The sequence below is a fragment of the Scyliorhinus canicula genome, chromosome 6 (genome assembly GCF_902713615.1).
Source record: "Scyliorhinus canicula chromosome 6, sScyCan1.1, whole genome shotgun sequence".
NCBI lineage: Eukaryota > Metazoa > Chordata > Chondrichthyes > Carcharhiniformes > Scyliorhinidae > Scyliorhinus > Scyliorhinus canicula.
The window spans coordinates 74,694,662-74,718,506 of record NC_052151.1 but is presented as its reverse complement, the minus strand read 5'-3'; the positions used below and the strand labels follow the sequence as shown (position 1 = coordinate 74,718,506).

At 44.6% G+C, this 23,845-nt stretch overlaps 1 protein-coding gene across 2 annotated transcripts in view; it reads right to left on the bottom strand.

Moving 5' to 3' along the window:
• The window catches only part of ccnc (cyclin C), a 54,766-nt gene extending 31,216 nt beyond the window's left edge, over positions 1-23,550 (bottom strand). The window contains exons 1-4 of one of the 2 annotated variants that reach the window (XM_038799533.1): positions 23,281-23,550; positions 13,267-13,373; positions 12,355-12,439; positions 9,747-9,816 (exon numbers count right to left, since the gene is read on the bottom strand). In XM_038799533.1, the coding sequence (XP_038655461.1) occupies positions 9,747-9,816; positions 12,355-12,439; positions 13,267-13,373; positions 23,281-23,312 (294 nt within the window). In that variant the 5' untranslated portion in view covers positions 23,313-23,550. The remainder of the gene's footprint in view (positions 1-9,746; positions 9,817-12,354; positions 12,440-13,266; positions 13,374-23,280) is intronic. The other variant, XM_038799534.1, reaches the window with a different exon arrangement.
• Positions 23,551-23,845: the final 295 nt, after the last annotated feature.

Sequence of the window (23,845 nt, the reverse complement as noted above, 5' to 3'; positions counted from 1 at the left end):
TGCCTCCCACTCTGAAAAGGACCCATTTATTCCCACTCTCTGCTGCCTGACTACCAACCAGTTCTCTATCCAGGTCAATACATTACCCCCAATACCATAAGCTTTAATTTTGCTCACTAATCTCTTCTGTGGGACCTTGTCAAAAGCCATCTGAAAGTCCAGATACACAAGATCCACTGGTTCACCCTTGTCCACTCTCTGGTCCTCAAAAAATTCCAAAAGATTGTCAAGTCTGATTCCCCTTTAGTGAATCCACTATTTGGGCCGATCATGTCCTCACTTTCCAAATGCTCAGTTATTTTATCCTTAATAATTGACTCCAGCATTTACCCCACCACCGACGTCAGGCTAACTGGTCGACAATTCCCCCTTTTCTCTCTCCCTCCTTTTTTAAAAAGTGGGGTTACATTCGCTATCCTCCAATCCATTGGAACTCTTCCAGATTCTATAGAATGATCACTAATGCGTCCACTTTTTCTAGGGCCACTTCCTTAAGTACTCTGGGATGCAGAGCATCAGGCTTTGAAGACGTATTGGGTTTGAATCGCAAAAATTTCCCCAATACAATTTCCTGTCTAATAAAGATTTCCTTCAGTTCCTCCTTCATGCTAGACCCTCTGTCCCTAGTATTTCAGGAACGTCATTTGTGTCCTCCTTCGTGAAGACGGACCAAAGTAATTGTTCAACCAGTCTGCCATCTCTTTCTTGCCCATTATGAATTTATCTGAATCCAACTGTAAGAGATCTACATTTGTCTTCACCAGTCTTTTTCTCTTTGCATATCAGTTTTGCAGTTAGTTTTTATGCTTTCTGCAAGCTTGTATTCTATTATCACCTTCCAAATTAAACCCTTTGTCCTCTTCTACTGAATTTTGAATTTCTCTCAGTCCTCAGGCTTGCTGCTTTGTATGGCCAATGTATATGCTCCTCTTTGGCTTTAACATTATCCCTGATTTCCCATGTTAGCCATAGTTGAGCCACCTTCCCAGTCTTACTCTTGCGCTAGGCAGGAATGTTCAATTGTTGAAGTTTATCCATATGTTCATTAAATATCTGCCATTGCCTACCCACCATCAACCCCTTAAGTATCCTTTGTCAGTTTATCCTCGCCAATCGATGTCTCATACCATTAAAGTTAGCTTTCTTTAATTTCAGGACCCTAGTCTCAGACGTAACTGTGTCATTCTCCATCTTAATGAAGAATTCTACCATATTATGGTTACTCTTCCCTGAAAGATCTCGTACAACAACATTGCTAATTAATCCTCTTTCATTGCACAATACCCAGTCGAGGATGGCCTGCTCTCTAGTTGGTTCTTTGACACAGGTTGAGAAAAACATCCCTGATACTTTCCACATTCCATGAAATTCTCCTCTATCGCATTGCTACCCGTTTGATTAGTCCATCATTTTCCTGGGCGCGATTTAACCACCACGTTGTGCCTGGCTTGGATCTGGACCCTCCAGTTAAATAGCGGGAAAGGCCAAAATATAGATTTGCACTGGGAAAAATCAGTTTGCTATCTAACCGGCCCGCTCCCGACGAAGAGTTCTTCTGGATCACACCCAAATACGGTGAGCATATCTTTAACTTCAATTTGCAGTAATTTCCCTCAATAGCGAGATACAACTCGAACACAAAGGCCTCCTGGGACTTAACTGGCTCCCCAGTTAGAAATCATGCAAGCGTTGTTTAGTACTTGCCTTAAAAAATGGGAAGATGGCTCAATGGCTGTGGAGAAGAAGTGAGAAGGTGAATAGCCATTTCCATTTTCTGACATGCAGTCCAAAAGCTGCTGCCCCAATGCTTGGGGGTGGGGAACCCCTCAGGGGGCTGGAGTTGGGGGCTAAAGTGTTCCAGGTGGGAATCGCCCATGGTTTTCATCCTTGAAGCCTTCAAGCCATCTTTAAATATTGTGGATATCTGCAACAGGGGAAACTACAGCTGCTGTCTGTCAAAGAACAAAGAAAATTACAGCACAGGAACAGGCCCTTCGGCCCTCCCAGCCTGCGCCGATCCAGATCCTTTATCAAACCCCGTCTCCTATTTTCCAAGGTCTACTTCCCTCTGTTCCCGCCCATTCATATACCTGTCTAGATGCTTCTTAAATGATGCTATCGTGCCCGCCTCTACCACCTCCGCTGGTAAAGCGTTCCAGGCACCCACCACCCTCTGCGTAAAAAACTTTCCACGCACATCTCCCTTAAACTTTCCCCCTCTCACCTTGAAATCGTGACCCCTTGTAACTGACACCCCCACTCTTGGGAAAAGCTTGTTGCTGTCCACCCTGTCCATACCTCTCAATTTTGTAGACCTCAGTCAGATCCCCCCCTCAAACTCCGTCTTTCCAACGAAAGCAATCCTAATCTACTCAACCTTTCTTCATAGCTAGCACCCTCCATACCAGGCAACATCCTGGTGAACCTCCTCTGCACCCTCTCCAAGGCATCCACATCCTTCTGGTAATGTGGCGACCAGAACTGCACGCAGTATTCCAAATGTGGCCGAACCAAAGTCCTATACAACTGTAACATGACCTGCCAACTCTTATACTCAATACCCCAGCCGATGAAGGCAAGCATGCTGTATGCCTTCTTGACCACTCTATCAACCTGCGTTGCCACCTTCAGGGTACAATGGACCTGAACTCCCAGATCTCTCTGCACATCAATTTTCCCCAAGACCCTTCCATTGACCATATAGTCCGCTCTTGAATTTGATCTTCCAAAATGCATCACCTCGCATTTGCCTGGATTGAACTCCATCTGCCATTTCTCTGCCCAACTCTCCAATCTATCTATATTTTGTTGTATTCTCTGACAGTCCTCCTCACTATCTGCAACTCCACCAATCTTAGTATCATCTGCAAACTTGCTAATCAAACCACCTATACCTTCCTCCAGGTCATTTATGTAGATCACAAACAACAGTGGTCCGAGCACGGATCCCTGTGGAACACCACTAGTCACCCTTCTCCATTTTGAGACACTCCCTTCCACCACTACTCTCTGTCTCCTGTTGCCCAGCCAGTTCTTTATCCATCTAGCTAGTACACCCTGAACCCCATACGACTTCACTTTTTTCATCAACCTGCCATGGGAAACCTTATCTAACACCTTACTAAAGTCCATGTATACGACTTCTACAGCCCTTCCCTCATCAATTAACTTCCTCAAAGAATTCTATTAGGTTTGTAAGACATGACCTTCCCTGCACAAAACCATGCTGCCTATCACTGATCAGTCTATTTTCTTCCAGATGTGAATAGATCCTATCCCTCAGTATCTTCTCCAACAGTTTGCCTACCACTGACGTCAAGCTCACAGGTCTATAATTCCCTGGATTATCCTTCTTAAACAAAGGGACAACATTAGCAATTCTCCAGTCCTCCGGGACCTCACCCGTGCTCAAGGATGCTGCAAAGATATCTGTTAAGGCCCCAGCTATTTCAACCCTCGCTTCCCTCAGTAATCTGGGATAGATTCCATCCAGTCCTGGGGACTTGTCCACCTTAATGTCTTTTAGAATACCCAAAACTTCCCCCTTCCGTATGACAACTTGACCGAGAGTATTTAAACATCCATCCCTAGCCTCAACATCAGTCCTGTCCCTCTCCTTTGTGAATACCGATGCAAAGTACTCATTAAGAATCTCACCCATTTCCTCGGAGTCCATGCACAAATTTCCTCTTTTGTCTTTAAGTGGGCCAATCCTTTCTCTAGTTACCCTCTTGCTCCTTACATACGAATAAAATGCTTTGGGATTTTCCTTAACCCTGTTAGCCAAAGATATTTCATGACCCCTTTTAGCCCTCTTTATTGCGCGTTTGAGATTCGTCCTACTTTCCCGATATTCCTCCAAAGCTTCATCGGTTTTGAGTTGCCTCGATCCTATGTATGCTTCCTTTTTCATCTTAGCTAGTCTCACAATTTCACCCGTCATCCATGGTTCCCTAATCTTGCCATTTCTATCTTTCATTTTCACAGGAACATGTCTGTCCTGCACTCTAATCAACCTTTCCTTAAAAGACTTACACATTTCAAATGTGGATTTACCCTTAAACAGCTGCTCCCAATCCACATTCCCGAGCTCCTGCCGAATTTTGTTATACTCTGCCTTTCCCCAATTTAGTACTCTTCCTTTCGGAGCTCTCTTGTCCACGAGTATTCTAAAACTTACGGAATTGTGATCACTATTCCCAAAGTAATCACCGACTGAAACATCAACCACCTGGCCGGGATCATTCCCCAATACCAGGTCCAGTATGGCACCTTCCCGAGTTGGACTATTTACATACTGCTCTAAAATACTCTCCTGGATGCTCCTTACAAACTCTGCTCCATCTACGCCTCCAACACTACACGAATCCCATTCAATGTTGGGGAAGTTAAAATCTCCCATCACAACCACCCTACTGCTCCTACATTTTTCTATAATCTGTCTGCATATTTGTACCTCTACTTCATGCTTGCTTTTGGGAGGCCTGTAGTAAAGTCCCAACAATGTTACTGCACCCTTCCCATTTCTCAGCTCCTCCCATATTGCCTCAGTGCTCAAATCCTCCATCGTGCCCTCCTTAATCACAGCTGCGATATCATCTCTGACGAGTAATGCAACTCCTCCACCCCTTCTACCTCCCTCTCTATCTCTCCTGAAGCATCTATACCCTGGGATATTCAGTTGCCAGTCCTGCCCTTCCCTCAACCAAGTCTCAGTAATACCAATAGCATCATATTCCCAGGTACTGATCCAAGCCCCAAGTTCATCTGCCTTACCTGCTACACTTCTCGCATTAAAACAAATGCACCTCAGACCACCTTTGCGTTCATCATCTCTTCCCTGTCTACTCTTCCCCTTAGTCACATTGAGTTTATTGTCTCGTACCTTACTGGCTTTAGTTGCTGCTTCTTTACTGACCTCTAACTTCCTAATCTGGTTCCCATCCCCCTGCCACATTAGTTTAAAATCTCCCCAACAGTGTTAGCAAAAGCACCCCCTAGGACATTGGTTCCAGTCCTGCCCAGGTGTAGACCATCCGGTTTGTAATGCTCCCACCGCCCCCAGAACCGGTTCCAATGTCCCAAAAATCTGAACCCCCTCCCTCCTGCACCATCTCTCAAGCCACGTATTCATTCTGACTATTCTTGAATTTCTACTGACTGTCCCGTGGCACTGGTAGCAATCCTGAGATTATTACCTTTGAGGTCCTACTTTTTAAAACTTATTTCCTAACTCCCTAAATTCTGATTGTAGGACCTCATCCCTTTTTTTACCTATATCGCTGGTGCCTATATGCACCACGACAACTGGCTATTCACCCTCCCCCTTCAGTATGTCCTGCAGCCGATCGGAGACATCCCTGACCCGAGCACCCAGGAGGCAACATACCATTCGAGAGTCTCGTTTTCGAGCACAGAAACGCCTGTCTACTCCCCTTACAATTGAATCCCCTATGACTATAGCCAAACACTTCCAGGACAAAACCCTGTTCTTGGTTATACGCTGATGGTCACTTTAACTCCCTATGACTGTGAGCAGCCTCAAAGTTCACAACTGAAGGCTACTGCTAATATGGAATAACCCTCGTTAGTTGTGAGAGTACTTCACAGCTGCAGGTCGTGTTTATTGCTTGCTCTTGCTGGTGGCTGCAGAGGCTGCTGTTTCTTTCCTCTTCTGCAGTTGGAAAGAAAAACAATTTTTTTCTAAGATACCTGGGTCTTGGCACACAGGGATCAGGGGGAACGTAGGAGTCTACTGGGCAGCACAGTGGTTAGCATGGTTGCTTCACAGCTCCAGGGTCCCTGGTTCGATTCCCGACTTGGGTCACTGTCTGTGCAGAGTCTGCACGTTCTCCTCGTGTCTGCATGGGTTTCCTCCGGTTTCCTCCCACAAGTCCCGAAAGACATGCAGGTTAGGTGGATTGGATATTCTGAATTCTCCCTCTGTGTACCCGAACAGGCATTGGAATATGGCTACGAGGGGCTTTTCACAGTAACTTCATTGCAGTGTTAATGCAAGCCTACTTGTGACAAGAAAGATTTTTTTTTTTTTTTTTTTAAAAGGCAATCTAGTTTGAAGCAAGATGATGCTGCAGGGCCTGGTGCGTGACAGTGTTCCAAAGGAGCCACGCCGTTGAAGAAATGTTTTCGGAGATTGCTGATGCTTTTGTTGCTGGTGTGATGAGTGCTGCATGGAACTGACAGGTCACCTTGGGTTAAACATTCTGAAAGTCAAGAATGTTCAACTGCACCTCAAGTGCCAGTGGAATATGTGGATGCCAGGATTTGATTCCCGTGAGATTGGGCCATGTGGGAGGGCCTGCACAGCTGTTGCCCCGGACAGAGAATGGCACTGATACATGGAACAAGTCACACATTGATAGACAGATCATTTCTACGACATCTTTCTGATCATAACACATTCTCACGCATTTCCTCCATTTCTGTTGAGGAACCCGAGAGGCTGGAACCATGGGCTGGATTCTCCAACTTTGAGGCTATGTACCCACGCTGGTGTGGGAACGGTAGCGTTTTGTGAAAGAAAAAATGGTGTAAAAAGGCCACCGATCCCTCGTTTGGCTGGGGGCTAGATTCAAGACAGAGTAGAGCACCCGGCTCTAGCTGCCAATAGGGCCCAGGGAATTGCAGGGTCCGTGGCCGCACATGCGCACAGCGGCGGCCTGCAGCGGCAGCGCTGTGCAACATGGCGCTGGCTGCTGGCGGGCCCAGACTGCGACGTAGTGCCCCCCATTTGGCCAGCTCGTGCGCGCCCCGGACCATTCTCCCCCCCCCCAGTGCCCCCAGACCCTGGCAAAGTCCCCCCTGCCCGTGGATTGGCCCTCCCTCGACTGAGTCCGCAGCCGTCACGCCGGGTTCCCGACGGATGAGTGACCCACGCAGTCAGGAACACGGCCGGTCTGGGGCAGAACACCGGGGGGGTGGGGGGGGCGCCCTCAGGCAACGTCCCGAGGCTATCGATACGTCGCGCGCCGTACTCTCCGATGGGGCGCATTGCTGCCCCAGATTTGGTCGTAAACTTTGATTCTGCGGCCGATCGCAAAATGCGATTGCGGCGTTGGCGACTAGAGAATCCAGCTCCATGTGTCTGTTTGTTTTGTGAAGATGAGCTGACTTTGTCTTGGTACAAATATGAAACAGTGACGTTTCCTTGTTGTTTAATGTTGAGTGTGTCATGGGGAATGTTACATAGTTGATTTTCAAATCTTTGTTACTGTTCACTGTATTCTCAAGTGGCTTCTTGTGGGTACATGTGCTATGTCTCAGACTATGATAATTGCATCGCATTTCCATCAAACTTTGAAGCCTGATCACTTTGCCGGTACTCGAGACGCATCAGCATCATAGAGGTAGCAGCCAACAATCGAACACAAAGAGCTGGGCTGCAGCACTGGGGATATCCTCGCGACGAAAGTGTCAGTGTGTGGATCAGGGGAGGACACCCGAGCACGGTCTCCCTAATGTTCCTGGCAAGGGAATGTGAGTCTAGCAGCTCCTGATGTGGCCAGGGGGTTGCACACCCTCAAGACCCAACCATCCATCAGGCCAAGGAGGAACCCAGAGGGGAATCGCGAGCGACGGTGTACAGGCATCATTGGTCTTTCGAGGAGATGATGGACAGCATGTGCCGCAAGAGAATCCGTCTCAACAAAGGGACAGTGCGACATCTGTGCTATGTCCTTATGGACTTGGCAGCCCATGGAGGAGGAGGCGGACACTCGCTCCCAGTGGCTGTGAAGGCCACCACAGCCCTGAACATTTATGCAGCAAGTTCATTCCAGTGCTTGAGCTGGTACTTCACAAGTTACAGCCCACAAATGCATCCGTGAGCTCACGAATGCCCTGTATGCCCAGACAGCAGACTATATGAACTCTGAGCTGGACCAAGCACACCAAGATGCCCAGTCTGCAGGATTCTTTGCCATCACCAGGATGCCCCAGGTCTGGGGGCAATTAATGCCACGCATGTTGCCATGCGGACCGGGCCATCAGAGGGACTTTCATTTACAGGAAGGGTTCCACTCCCTGAACGTTCAACTCGTGTGCAACCACCACCTTCAGATCATGCATGTGTGTGCATGCTTCAAAGTGAGCGTGCATGACAGCTACATCCTGGGACATGGAGAACCCCGGCGTCTTGAGGACCACCCCAGGATAACAGGTTGGCTCTTTGGGGAGAAGGGGTACCCATTGAGGTCCTGGGTAAGACGTCAGTGCAGAGTCTGGAGACGAAGGCCCAATATAACAAGGAAAATGTTGGCACCCGTGCTGTCATTGAGCAGCAGGCTGCTCAAACTGCGGTTCCGTTGCCTAGACCACTCTGATGGTGCACTGTAGTACATCTTCCAGAGCATCTCCCGCTTTTGTGATGGTCTGCTGTGCCTTCCACAACCTTGTGCAAGTGGGGCAACATGCTGGAGGAAGAGGAACTTGTGGCCTTGCCCAAGGAGGAGGAGGACCAAGAGGGGATTATGGACAAACCTGGGGAGGAGCCAGAGGGTGGTCAGTCAGCAGCAAGGATCCAGCATGGCCGCACCACCAGGGAGGCACTCATCCTCACCCGCTTCTCAATAGGACGAGACGTCAGCTCAGCCCGCCCCTACAAAATTCCTTCCCCCCCCACAATTCCACAACCCTCCCATCACCCACTACCCTGCTCTACCCTACCAGGGTCTATGTAACATCACCCCATACCACTTCAACCAATCTGAGATACACCCAAGTAAATTCTTATATTTGGGAACAGTGCATCAGACAAGCACTTGTATAGAGCAATAATTTAGTTACTGGAGATTAGCTGGGTGACTTTTTATTTTAAATACTATTTTCTAACATTAAAAAATGGTACAAAACAGAACCAGGCAATAATGCTTTTTGAAGTTTTAGAGTACCCAATTCAGAGGCAATTTAGCATGGCCAATCCACCTAGCCTGCACATCTTTTGGGCTGTAGGGGCAAAACCCACGCAAACATGGGGAGGATGAGCAAACTCCACACGGACAGTGGCCCCAGAGCCGGGATCGAACTTGGGACCTCGGAACAATGCTTTGTTAAGTATAACCCAAACAATTAATCAACATAGTTCTTCATTCAACACTGAAAATCCTAGATGCAAAACAGTGACAACCACAAATTTGAACCAACAGCTTTACTGTGAAAGATACTTTTATCCTCGAAAACCTCAGCAGGTCTGGACTCGAAACATTAGCTCTTTTCCCTCCCTACGGATGCTGCCAGACCTGCTGAGGTTTTCCTGCATTTTCTTTTTGGTTTCAGATTCCAGCATCCGCGGTAATTTGCTCTGATCCTTTAATCCTTCTAGTCCTGTCTGGAGTATCATGATTCTTAGCATTAAATTTGTCGAATTTTCTCTCAAGGGTTCAGTAATCATTTTGCAAACCCCATTTAGCACATGTTTAGATATTTTTAGGTCACTTGTCCTATACTGGAATAGATTGGTTACCCAAAAACAGAACCAAAAATTATTAATTTAATATCAAGCTTCAAAACTCATTGGAAATCACTTCAGTGTCACCTCAAAGTCTGCAGACTCCACAATCAGTGCCTTATAATTAATTACTCCTGGATTATTCTCTATGAAGTTTCAAAAAACTGTAAATTTCTAATCTGATTGAACAGTACTGCTCGTCAATAAAATTCTCATGAGAACTAGTAATTCAAGTGATGAGGTACTAATGTGTGAATACGTATAATTTGTTTGTAAATACCTCTACTTTCGATGCTAAAAATACACAAGTTGGCGCCATCAGTACTGGATCTATACTCTTCAGCGAGTATCTGAAGGTAAAAAAGGTCACAGAAACAGTTAATTCACTATAATGCAGTACAATATTTATTCCAAGTTATCACGAACAATTCAACTTTTGCATTGATAAACCCAGCTAAAATACAGTGTCCAATTCTAAGGCCACAGCTTTTATGAAGGACACAAAGGAGAGAGTACAGCAGAGATAAAGTAGAATGGTTGCAGAGAGGAGTGATTACAGTTGCATGGAAAATATTGAAGCAGAGAAAGCTAAGAGGTGTTTAAAACCATGAAGGGTTTAAACAGAAATAAAAAGCAACTGTGAAGGGTCGAGTAGAGGGCACAGATTAAAGGCAATTGGTTAAAGGCAAGGATTAATGTTTTTTTTAAATGCAATGTGTGGTTAGGATTTGGATTGCATTGCCTGATAAATTGCAAGAATATAAGGCAAGAGTGGAGTAGTGAAATGAACTGTATTGCTCTTTGAAAGAGTTGGCACATACAATGAGCTGGCTAGTCTTTCTTGCTGAACTACTCTCTGATTCCACAAAATCAAGAAAATCATATAAAAAAGTAATTGTTAGAAATACTCAGAAGTTCAGGGAGCATCTGTGGAGAATGAAAGAGTTAGCATTTCAGGTGTTTTGTCAGAACTGGAGAGGTAGAGATGTAACAGGTTTTAAGCAAGAAAAATAGGGAAAGGGGAAGGAGGTCGAAGAACAAAAGGGAAGGTCTGGGATAAAGTGGAAGGCAGGAGAGATTAAACAACAAAACGGATGATGCAACAAGTCAAAAAGAGATGGTAATTGAACAAGAAACGAAAGATGGGTCTGGAAAAGGAGTGAAAGAAATTAGCCAAAACATTGCCAATGTCTATTGAAAAATAAATGAAAGTACAGATAAGAATCTGAAATTGCTGAACTCAATATTGAATCCAGAGTCTGTAAAAACAGTAATATGTAATCCTGAGTTGAGGAAAAAGGAAGACAAATTGAAGGAACTTGCGAAGAAGGTGGCATTGTCAAAACAGATGCAATGAACATAGAGAAACTAGGAAAATTAAATAGAGTCCTTACAGCAAACAGAATGACACGCAGTGTTATCAAAGTAGTTGTGGGAGTCAGAGGGGCAGGATGTCCCATGAGGTAGTGGGATCAAGATTGCAGGACTGGCTTCCTTTTTTTTCTGCTGCATCATGAAGACATTGCGACGCAAAGTGAGATGGAACTTAATGGACAAGGTGTAGCCACTTTGAATGATAGGCAGGCAGTGAGCTTCTTCAAGTCATTACTGTCAATGCTGCCGTGCTTCAGAGTATCTGGGATGCATTTTCTTTGTCCTCCCCTGGAATGTTGGCCATTTGAGATTTGAGGAAACAGCACCTGGCAGGAAAAATATTTTCCTGCCAATCGGACTCAAATGTCAAAATTGATTTTGTTTAGCATTCCCATGCTAGAACAATGACTGCACACAAAAGTAATTGATGGCTTTGAAGTATTCTGGACTTTATTAATAGGGGCACAGAATAGAAGTGGAAGGAGGTTAACCTGAACTTATACAAGACACTTGTTAGACCTGAGCTGAAGTATTGTGTACAGTTCTGGGACACACATTTTAGGAAAGATCTGAACACATTGTTTAAAGGAATGGTTCCAGGGAGGAGAAACTTCAGTTATGAGGATAGGCTGGACAGGTTGACACTGTAGTCCTTGGAGAGAAGGTGAGTGAGAGGAATTTAATAGAGATGTTCAAAATCATGAGTGGGCTGGATAGAGTAGATAGGGAGAAAATGTACCCCATCATAAAAGGATCAAGAACAAGAGGACACAGATTTAAGGTGATTTGCAAAAGAAGCAAATGTGATGTAAAAAAACGTTTTCAGACAATGAGTGGTTCAGGTCTGGAATTCTCTGCCTGGAGGTGTGGCACAGGCAGTTTCATTTGAGGCATTCGATGATTACTTGAACAAAAACAATGTGCAGGAACATGGGGAAAAGGCAGGGGAATGGCAATAAACCATAATGCTTGTTTGTAGTGCCGATGCAGACACCGTAACAATTCTATGAAGCGTTTGGAAATGCTCTGAAGTTCTAAAGGATGCTATATAAATGCACCTACTTTGTTTGTACATGTGACACATTTGCCTCATAATTCAGAGACACGGTCCTTTCTATTAAATCACAAATTTGTATTAATGGAAAAAGTGACGCTTTCACAAAATAAAACTTGTATAGGCCCCAATTGCAAATTAGTGTTTTCATCACTGCACACAAGTTTGAACAGAAATAAATAATGTTTAAGACAATAATACACAGTGCCACCATGTGAAAACAAATACATCTTACATAAAAACCAAGTAGCTACCAAAATATGCCAGACAAGCACTATTTAACACAATTTGCAGTGCTCTTACTGATCTGCACCTTTGTTGCAGCAGGTAAAGGATACATATTATGGAGTGGAATGAGCACCAATATATATGCAAGTCTTAGTACCAAATATGAATGGTCTCTCTTGTTCCAGTTTATAGTGATAGAAGAGCTTAATATAAAATTTAAGAAGTACCTTACCGAGCATAGAATCTCTTGAAGTAGACTGTTGCAGTTGCAATAACTTGCTGCCTCAGTTTGAGGTGTTCGCCAAGAGCTTGGATTACTATTTGTGAAGCAAGAAGAAATGTTTATTTACAATGTTTGCTCACCATCTAATGATATACATAGATGCATTAAATTGAGTAGGCCACAACCTTGTGCCCTAACCAAACTCTTGACTTTAATTTGTCGCAGTAGGCACAAAATGTAAAATGTAAAGATTGTTTTTGAAGTCGATAACTGAAATATTGCATTTTCTTTTCAGTATTTCCAACATTCATTTCAGATTTCCAGAATCCACAGTATTTTGATTTTGCAGTGCTGTAGTACTCTCCACTTGGCTATATCTAGTTTCCCAGATGGTGTAATTTAATGTTGTCCTATTTAACACAGATTTAAGCTTTTGGGCACGAGATGCAGAGAGAACATGAGGAAGATTCCCCCCCCCCCCCCCCCCCCCCCCTCCCCCCCCTCTCGCAGTGAGTGCTAATGACCTGGAAGTCTCTACTCATGAAGGTAATGGAAGCAGAACTATCAATAATTTGAAAAGGAAATTGAGTGGGTTCTTTAAAAAAAATCTATTTACCCCCCTCCCCACCTTCATCACTGTTACAGTGTATTTCACACTCTATATCAGGTTAATAAAGTGGCGTGTTTTAAAGTTCTCTCCATGGAAAAGGAAATAACTGGTGTGAATGATTATAGTGGCTATAATTTGCAGATTTGCATTTTCCTGAAAATATCAGGCCTGCTGCATGTTAACAAACTGGGAAAATCTTTCACTGTATCCCCAAAATAAAGCAATGTTCCTTGGAAAGAAAATAATGCATTTTGCTTTTCTCACAATCTCCCTCTCTAGCAACTGACAGAAACACCGATGAACAGCATTACCATTCGCAAAAAATATTTGCAACTTCCAATATTCTTCTTCTGTCAGGAACTTCAAGTCTTTCTGCCTCTCCTTCATTACATCTTGCTTATCAAGGATCCACTGCAAGCTGAGACAGAACAAACACAAGCTTGGTACAGTATTTAAAACAGTGATGGATGGCAGTGTGATGCACAGCAGACAAATTACAAGTTTCAGTATGCTAGAAGTTAACTTTATAAGGAACTAAAATTATGATCACATGGACCCTGGAACAGATGGCTGCCTTATAATGAATAACATGCACCTGAGGATTTTACAACATATACAGGTGGAGATTTTACCCCCATTTTTGCATTTCTTTTCAGGCAGTAGGCAGTTTCAAAATGAAACTGATAAGCAATCTCCCATGAACTGATGGGAGTAATTAGAGTCATGGCTACAATATAGCAAAGGCTGGGACCTGAATATTCAAGATTAATAATAATAATAATAATAATAATAATAATAATAACAACAACAACCTTTTATTGTCACAAGTTACTGTGAAAAGTCCCTAGTCGCCACATTCTGCCGCCTGTTTGGGTACACATAGAAAGAATTCAGAATTCTCAGCCGATACGGGAATTGAACCCACGCTGCTGGCTTTGTTCTGCATCACAAACCAGCTGTCTAGCCCACTGAGCTAAACATAACATTTCAGAAGCAGAAAAAGCTAGGAAAAGGTGGTGGGATAGCTCTGTTAATTATAGACGTTTGTACTATTGAGGGAGAGAGAGTTGACCTTGGTTCTAAACTTTAAAATATAGCATAGGGTTGAGATGAGATAAAGCAAAGGCAAGAAGTCACTTTGTAGTCTATAGAGCACACCATCCATGGCTAACTAAGAAAGTGACTAACTAAGAAAGTTAAAGGTTTCAAAAAGTATCAAATTGAAAGAAAAAGCATACAATTCTGCAAAGATTAATGGAAAATCAGACCAATGGATAGAATATTTTTTAAAGTAAAGAATGACAAAAAATAATGCAGAAGAAATATTGAAAGGGAAAGCTAGCGAGAAATATAAAAACGGATTGTAGCAGTTTCTACAGGTATTTAAAAAGACGCTAGTCCTCGAGAGAACAAGTCTGAGGAATTAATAATGGAAAATAATGCTGAACGGATATCTTATGCCCGTCTTCACTGTGGAAGACACAAATAATATCCTTTAAATAATTGTAAATCAAGAGGTAAAGGGAGGGAGGAACTTAAATAGTTACGAACACCGGGGAAAGGGTATTGATAAAATTGCAAGTAATAAAGGCTGAGAAGTCCTCGGATCCTAACGGACTTCATCCTGGGGTCTTAAAAGAAGTGACTGCTCAGATAGTAGATAAACTGGGTTTAATTTTCCAAAACTTCCTAAATTCAGGAAAGGCCCCATCAGATTGGAAAATAGCTCCTCTATTTAAGAAAGGAGGGAGACCGAAAGCAGGAAACTACAGGCCTGTTAGCTTAATATCTGTCATAGGAGAATGCTAGAATCTAGAATTAAGGAGGTTACACTGGGTAATGTAATCAGGCAGAGTCAACATGGATTCTTTTTATAAAAGTGAAATTGTGTTGGACGAATTTATTGAGTTCTTTGAGGAAACAACTTGGATAAAGATGAACCTGACATATGCTGTCCTTAGATTTCCAGAAAGCATTTGACAAGGTGCCACTTCAAAAGGTTATCACGCAACAAAAAAAAAAATCACAGCAGGTGCTGTAGGGGTTGAGAGGGGAAACATATTAATACAATAGAGGATCGGTTAGCTAACAGAAAATTATGATTGTTAAATTTACTGATGACATATAGGTAGGTAGGTCAGACTGCAAGTTGTGAAGAGCATGCAAAGAGTCTGCAAAGGGCTACGGACACGTTAAGTGAGTGGAGGGGAGGGGGGTGAATGGCAAATGGACTATCATGTGGGAAAATGTAAACTCACCTACTTCGGCAGGAAGAGCAGAAAAGCAGCATATTATTTAAATGGAGCAAGATTGCAGAACGCAGAGGAATCTGGGTGTCCTGGTACATTAATTAGTGATTAGGAAGGCAAACGGAACAGTGTCATTTATTGCAATGTGAATGAAATACAAAAGTAGAGATTTTTTGCTACAGCTTTACAAGATGTTGGTGAGACTATACTGAGAGTCTCGTGTACAGTTTTAGTCCCCTTATTTAAGGAAGGACATAACTGCAGTAGAAGCAGTTCAGAGAAGATCCACTCGAATGAGACGAAGGTGTTATAGAACAAAGAACAAAAAAAAATACAGCACAGGAACAGGCCCTTCAGCCCTCCAAGCCTGTGCCCACCATGATGCCCTAACTCAAAAAAAACCTTCTGCACTACCCGATCTGTACCCTTCTATTCTCGCCCTATTCATGTATCTATCCAGATGCCTCTTAAATGTTGCTAATGGGCCTGCTTTCACCACATCCTCTGGCAGCACGTTCCAAGCACCCATCAGTCTCTGCATGGAAAAAAAAACTTACCCCGCACATCTCCCATAAACTTTCGCCTTCTCACCTTGCCCCTTGCAATTCATACTTCCACCCTTGGAAAAAGCCTCTTAACTATCCACCCTGTCGATGCCTCAATTTTGTAGACCTCTATTTGGTCTCCCCTCAGCCTCTGTCTTTCCAGTGGCAACAATCCTAGTTATTCAATCTCTCCTCATAGCCAACCCCCTTGAGATCAAGCAACATCCTGGTGAACCTTATTTGCACTCACGGGTGGCATGGTGGCACAGTGGATAGCACTGCTGCCTCATACTGTCAAGGACCCAGGTTCGATCCCAGCCCCAAGTCACTGTCCATGTGGAATTTGCACATTCTCCCAGTGTGTCTCACCCCAAAACCCAAAGATGTGCAGGGTAAGTGAATTGGCCACGCTAAATTGCCATTCATTGGGGGATAAGAAAAGAATTGGATACTCCAAATTTACTTTAAAAATAAATTAACCTTTTTTGCACTCTCTCCAAAGCTTCCACGTCCTTCTGATAATGTGGTGACCAGTACTGCACTCAATACTCCATATGCGGCCTTAGCAAGGTTTTATATAGCTGCAACGTGATTTCCCCAACTTTTGTATTCAGCGCCCCTGCTGATGAAGGTAAGAATGCCAAAGGCCTTCTTGATCACCTTGGCCATCTGTGTTACCACTTTTAGGGAACTGTAGGCCTGCACACCTCTGTATGTTAATGTTCCTAAGGGCTCTGCCATTTACAGTATAATTCATACCTAGATTTGATCTTCCAAAATGCATTGCCTCACATTTGTCCGGATTAAACTCCATCTGCCATTGCTGTGCCTAAGTCTCCAATCTATCTATATCCTGTTGTATCCTCTGACAATCCTCCGCACTTCTTATGGGGGGGGGAAAAGGTCGGACGGCTTGGGCCTGTATCCATTGGTGCTTACAAGAATGAGAGTTAATCTTATTGAAACACGCAAGATCTGGAGGGTCTTGACAGGATTGATGTTTCCCCCTTTTGGGAGAGAATACACTCGGAGACGCAGTTTAAAAGTAAGAGTTCCCATTCAAGATCGAGATGTGAGAAATTATTTTCTCCGAAGGTCATGAACCTGTAGAATTCACCTCCTCAGGGAGTATTGGGCAGGGACACTGAATATTTTTAAGGCAGATATAGATAGATGCTTGACTAACAAGGAAATCAAAGGGTATAGTGAGTAGACAGGAAAGTGTAGTCAAGGTCACAATCAGATCTTGAGCCGTGATCTTATCAAATGATGCAGCAGGCTTGAGGGGCCAAGTGACCTACTCCGGCTCCTAATGCGTATGTTTTATGTCACTGCATTAAGATGAATCATGTACTCTGAATACAACCAAACTGAACATAGAACATAAGAACGATACAGCGCAGTACAGGCCCTTCGGCCCACGATGTTGCACCGACATGGGAAGTCAAAAACTAAAGGCCATCTAACCTACACTATGCCCTTATCATCCATATGCTTATCCAATAAACTTTTAAATGCCCTCAATGTTGGTGAGTGCACTACTGTTGCAGGTAGGGCATTCCACGGCCTCACCACTCTTTGCGTAAAAAACCTACCTCTGACGTCTGTCCTATATCTATTACCCCTCAATTTAAGGCTATGTCCCCTCGTGCTAGCCACCTCCATCCGCGGGAGAAGGCTCTCACTGTCCACCCTATCTAACCCTCTGATCATTTTGTATGCCTCTATTAAGTCACCTCTTAACCTTCTTCTCTCTAACGAGAACAACCTCAAGTCCATCAGCCTTTCCTCATAAGATTTTCCCTCCATACCAGGCAACATCCTGGTAAATCTCCTCTGCACCCGTTCCAAAGCTTCCACGTCCTTCCTATAATGAGGCGACCAGAACTGTACGCAATACTCCAAATGCGGCCGTACCAGAGTTTTGTACAGCTGCAACATGACCTCATGGCTCCGGAACTCAATCCCTCTACCAATAAAGGCCAACACACCATAGGCCTTCTTCACAACCCTATCAACCTGGGTGGCAACTTTCAGGGATCTATGTACATGGACACCGAGATCCCTCTGCTCATCCACACTACCAAGAATCTTACTATTAGCCAAATAGTCCGCATTCCTGTTATTCTTTCCAAAGTGAATCACCTCACACTTCTCTACATTAAACTCCATTTGCCACCTCTCAGCCCAGCTCTGCAGCTTATCTATGTCCCTCTGTAACCTGCAACATCCTTCCACACGGTCTACAACTCCACCGACTTTAGTGTCGTCTGCAAATTTACTCACCCAACCTTCTGTGCCCTCCTCTAGGTCATTTATAAAAATGACAAACAGCAACGGCCCCAGAACAGATCCTTATGGTACGCCACTCGTAACTGAACTCCATTCTGAACATTTGCCAACAACCACCACCCTCTGTCTTCTTTCAACTAGCCAATTTTTGATCCACATCTCTAAATCACCCTCGATCCCCAGCCTCCGTATTTTCTGCAATAGACGACCGTGGGGAACGTTATCAAACGCTTTACTGAAATCCATATACACCACATCAACTGCTCTACCCTCGTCTACCTGTTCAGTCACCTTCTCAAAGAACTCGATAAGGTTTGTGAGGCATGACCTACCCTTCACAAAACCATGCTGACTATCCCTAATCATATTATTCCTATCTAGATGATTATAAATCGTATCTCTTATAATCCTCTCCAAGACTTTACCCACAACAGACGTGAGGCTCACCGGCCTATAGTTACCGGGGTTATCTCTACTCCCCTTCTTGAACAAAGGGACCACATTTGCTATCCTCCAGTCCTCTGGCACTATTCCTGTAGCCAATGATGACATAAAAATCAAAGCCAAAGGCTCAGCAATCTCTTCCCTGGCTTCCCAGAGAATCCTAGGATAAATCCCATCAGGCCCCAGGGACTTATCTATTTTCATCTTGTCCAGAATTGCCAACTCTTCTTCCCTACGCACCTCAATGCCATCTATTCTAATAGCCTGGGTCTCAGCATTCTCCTCCACAACATTATCTTTTTCCTGAGTGAATACTGACGAAAAGTATTCATTTAGTATCTCGCTTATCTCCTCAGCCTCCACACACAACTTCCCACCACTGTCCTTGACTGGCCCTACTCTTAGCCTAGTCATTCTTTTATTCCTGACATACCGATAGAAAGCTTTTGGGTTTTCCTTGATCCTACCTGCCAAAGACTTCTCATGTCCCCTCCTTGCTCGTCTTAGCTCTCTCTTTAGATCCTTCCTCGCTTCCTTGTAACTATCAAGCGCCCCAACTGAAACTTCACGCCTCATCTTCACATAGGCCTCCTTCTTCCTCTTAACAAGAGATTCCACTTCTTTGGTAAACCACGGTTCCCTCGCTCGACCCCTTCCTCCCTGCCTGACTGGTACATAGTTATCAAGAACACGCAATAGCTGTTCCTTGAACAAGCTCCACATATCCAGTGTGCCCAACCCTTGCAGCCTACTTCTCCAACCTACACATCCTAAGTCATGTCTAATGGCATCATAATTGCCCTTCCCCCAGCTACAACTCTTGCGCTGCGGGGTATACTTATCCCTTTCCATCACTAACGTAAAGGTCACTGAATTGTGGTCACTTTCTCCAAAGTGCTCACCTACCTCCAGATCGAACACCTGGCCTGGTTCATTACCCAAAACCAAATCCAATGTGGCCTCGCCTCTTGTTGGCCTGTCAACATATTGTGTCAGGAAACCCTCCTGCACACATTGTACAAAGAACAACCCATCTAATGTACTCGAACTATATCTTTTCCAGTCAATATTTGGAAAGTTAAAGTCTCCCCTAACAACTACCCTGTTACTTCTCGCTCTTTTCCAGAATCGTCTTCGCCATCCTTTCCTCTACATCCCTAGAACTATTAGGTGGCCTATAGAAAACTCCCAAAAGGGTGACCTCTCCTTTCCGGTTTCTAACCTCAGCCCATACTACCTCGGAAGAAGAGTCCCCATCTAGCATCCTTTCCGCCACCGTAATACTGTCCTTGACTAGCAGCGCCACACCTCCCCCTCTTTTGCCCCCTTCTCTGAGCTTACTAAAACACCTAAACCCCGGAACCTGCAACAACCATTCCTGTCCCTGCTCTATCCATGTCTCTGAAATGGCCACAACATCAAAGTCCCAGGTACCAACCCATGCTGCCAGTTCCCCTACCTATTTCGTATACTCCTGGCATTGAAGTAGTCACACTTCAAACCACCTACCTGAACACTGGCACCCTCCTGCAAAGTCAAATCTGTGCTCCTGACCTCTATACTCTCAATCTCCCGTACCCCAAAACTACAATCCAGGTTCCCATGCCCCTGCTGAATTAGTTTAAACCCCCCCAAAGAGCACTAACAAATCTCCCCCCCCAGGTTCAGATGTAGACCATCCTGTCTATAGAGGTCCCACCTTCCCCAGAGAGCCCCAGTTATCCAGAAATCTGAATCCTTCCCGCCTGCACCATCCCTGTAGCCACGTGTTTAATCGCTCTCTCTCCCTATTCCTCATCTCACTATCACGTGGCACGGGCAAAAACCCAGAGATAACAACTCTGTTTGTTCTCGCTCTGAGCTTCCATCCTAGCTCCCTAAAGGCCTGCCTGACATCCTTGTCCCCTTTCCTACCTATGTCATTAGTGCCAATGTGGACTACGACTTGGGGCTGCTCCCCCTCCCCCTTAAGGACCCGGAAAACACGATCCGACACATCACGTACCCTTGCACCTGGGAGGCAACATACCAAACGCGAGTCTCTCTCGCTCCCACAAAATCTCCTATCTGTGCCCCTGACTATTGAGTCCCCAATTACTAACGTTCTACTCCTTTCCCCCCTTCCCTTCTGAGCAACAGGGACAGATTCCGTGCCAGAGGCCCGTACCCCATGGCTGACCCCTGGTAAGTCGTCCCACCCACAAGTATCCAAAACGGTATACTTGTTACCAAGGGGAACGACCACAGGGGATCCCTGTACTGACTGCTTGCCCCCAGCCCCTCTCACTGTCACCCATCTATCTTTATTCTTTGGCGTAACTACCTCTACCTCCCTGAAGCTTCTATCTATGACCCCCTCTGCCTCCCGAATGATCCAAAAGTTCATCCAGCTCAAGCTCCAGGTCCCTAACACGGTTTTTGAGGAGCTGGAGTTGGGTGCACTTCCCACAGATGAAATCAGCAGGGACACTGACGGCGTCCCTCACCTCAAACATTCTGCAGGAGGAGCATTGTACTACCTTCCCTGACATCACCTCTAGATTTAAAAAAAAACAAGAAAAAGAAAGGAAGAGCTTACCTGATATTCCCTCAAACCCTGCTCCCGCTGAAAGGTAAACAAAGTTAAAGGCACTCACTCACCTTCACTCAACTGCTCAAGCGTTTCGTTCATAATTATACAGAAAAATCATTCAATTATCAGTCAATGGAAGTTTTGTCAATTTTAATCAGCTTCGTGCAGTTCATCGTTTCTCACAAGGTATGCCTTACTTTCATCTGCCACTTCACCCAGCAGACTGGTCAACAACTGACTTCAATCAGCCAGCAGTCAGAAACTCACTGTAATATTGGGATGGAAGTCAAGCCAGCTGTGACACAAGCCTTTTTTCATTTAAATAATTATCTTACTTTTGATATAGATATGACCCAACTGACTGCTGCTGTGGAGTTCACACGGGCCATAAAATATATCTCACCCCAGAAAATTACACATTCACGCATGCTTAACAAATTGCACATTCACGCATGCTTAACACGAACTACATCCCAGAATAATAGTGAGAAGAGGCCCTTTGGGCCATTGAGCCTGCACCAATGCATGAAAAACATCTGCCCTGCCTGCCTAATCCCATTTGCCAGCACATGGCCCATAGCCTTCAATGTCATGACGTGCCAAGTGCTCATCCAGATACTTTTTAAAGGATGAGGCAACCTGCCTCTACCACCCTCCCAGGCAGTGCATTCCAGGTGGTCACCACCCCCTGGGTAAAAATATTTTTCTTCAAATCCCCTCTCAACCTTCTGCCCCTCACTTTGAACTTCTGTTCCCTTGTGACTGACCCTTCAACTAAAGGGCACAGCTGGTCTCTATCCATTACCCTCATAATCTTGTACACCGTGATCAGATCACCACTCAATCGTCTCTGCTACAATGGAAACAACCCTTCTTCATAACTTAAATGTTCCATCCCTCCAACATCCTGGTGATTTGCCTCTGCACCCCCTTCAGTGCAATCACATCCTTCCTATAATGTGGCGACCAGAATTGCACCCAGTATTCCAGCTGTGGCTTCATCAAAGTTCGATACAACTCCAACATAACCTCCCTGTTTTTGTAATCTCTGCCTCGATTGATAAAGTAATAAGTCTTCAACACCATGTTAAAGTCCAAAAGGTTTGTTTCAAATCACTAGCTTTCGGGGCGCAGACAGGGCAGCACGGTAGCATAGTGGTTAGCACAATTGCTTTACAGCTCCAGGGTCCCAGGTTCGATTCCCAGCTTGGGTCACTGTCTGTGCGGAGTCTGCACGTTCTCCCCATGTGCGTGGGTTTCCTCCAGGTGCTCCGGTTTCCTCCCACAGTCCAAAGATGTGCAGGTTAGGTGGATTGACCATGCTAAATTGCACTCAGTGTTGGGTGGGGTTACTGGGTTATGGGGATAGGGTGAAGGTGTGGGCTTGGGTAGGGTGCTCTTTCAAAGAACTGGTGCAGACTCAATGGGCCAAATGGCCTCCTTCTGCACTGTAAATTCTATGATTCTAGATCATTCCTCGAAAGCTAGTGATTCAAAACAAGCCTGTTGGACTTTAACCCGCTTCTTACTGTGCCCACCCCAGTCCAACGCCAGCATCTCCACATCATTGATTGATAAAGGTAAATGTTCTAAATAGATACCTTAAAATCCATATTCACAGCCTTAAAAAAGGTCAAAAATGTGGACATAGCATTCCAAAAATCAAAAATACAGAAGGAATGTTCACAACTGCAAAAAAGTACCATTTGCCAAGTGATCTTTTGGTCAAATTGTATTATTAAGACTTCACATTACAATTCCAACCTGCCCTCATCAGCTGGTTACGATAACATGTTATTTACATTTTTTTTTAAATATACCAGCTTTCCTGAAGACGTTTATAAAGACATCCACCGCAAATTGGTCTTTCTTTTATCTAGACTACACCTCTCCTCCACCCCCACCCCAACACACCTTGCTCAAGTTATTTCATCCCGTACCCCATCACCGCCACCAAAAAAACAAACAAACAACCCGATAGATTGTATTAATATTAAAACGGTTTGTTTTACAGATCCTGGAACTGGAAGAAAGGCCACAATTTAATGCAGCTTCCACCACAACAACAATAACAAAACACGGATCAGGACGAACTGCACGGCGCGTACAGCCTGCAGCATAAAATAGAAGGTTAACAACTTTGAACATGATTCACTAGAATCAGCCCCTTGCACATTTTGCTGCTTTTTGTTTAGGCCTCACGCATTGAGATCAATCACTCACTAGTGCGAGCTCTGCCAGAAGTTCCCCGCCATCTCCTCTCACCCAGAGCCGGCCGGCCGGCCACCCGGCCGCTCCTCTCCTCTCCTCTCCTCTCTGCTGTCTCTTCCTCCTTCTGGTTTTGTTGGGTCTTTTTTCGAATGTGTCCAATCTGAATCTTAAATTTCCAACCCTGCTCCCTCTGTAACACCTAAATGTTTCCGCCAAGCAACCCGAGGTCACGATTAAAGTGCCCGGCTAAAAGCCTTCCGGAGCAAGTCAGAGCAGCTGCACAGAAAGAGGCTGCAGGAACTCCGCTTTCTGAACTCTCAGCTCCTCACCATTTCAAGTAAATTGAAGTGGGTCATATGATTAAAAACACGCAATAGCTTTATTGGGGGGGGGGGTGCATTAAAATCATGAATGATTGGGTGTGGACAGTAGATTATTTTCAAATAAACTACATAAATATATCTGTGCTCTTTCACCCCCCCTCCCCCTTTGAATGATTTGCATCAGTAGAATTTATTTTCCAGTTTGTTCTGAAAATATTTGCAATATTTAAAGAGACTCGGAATTCTTGTTACAG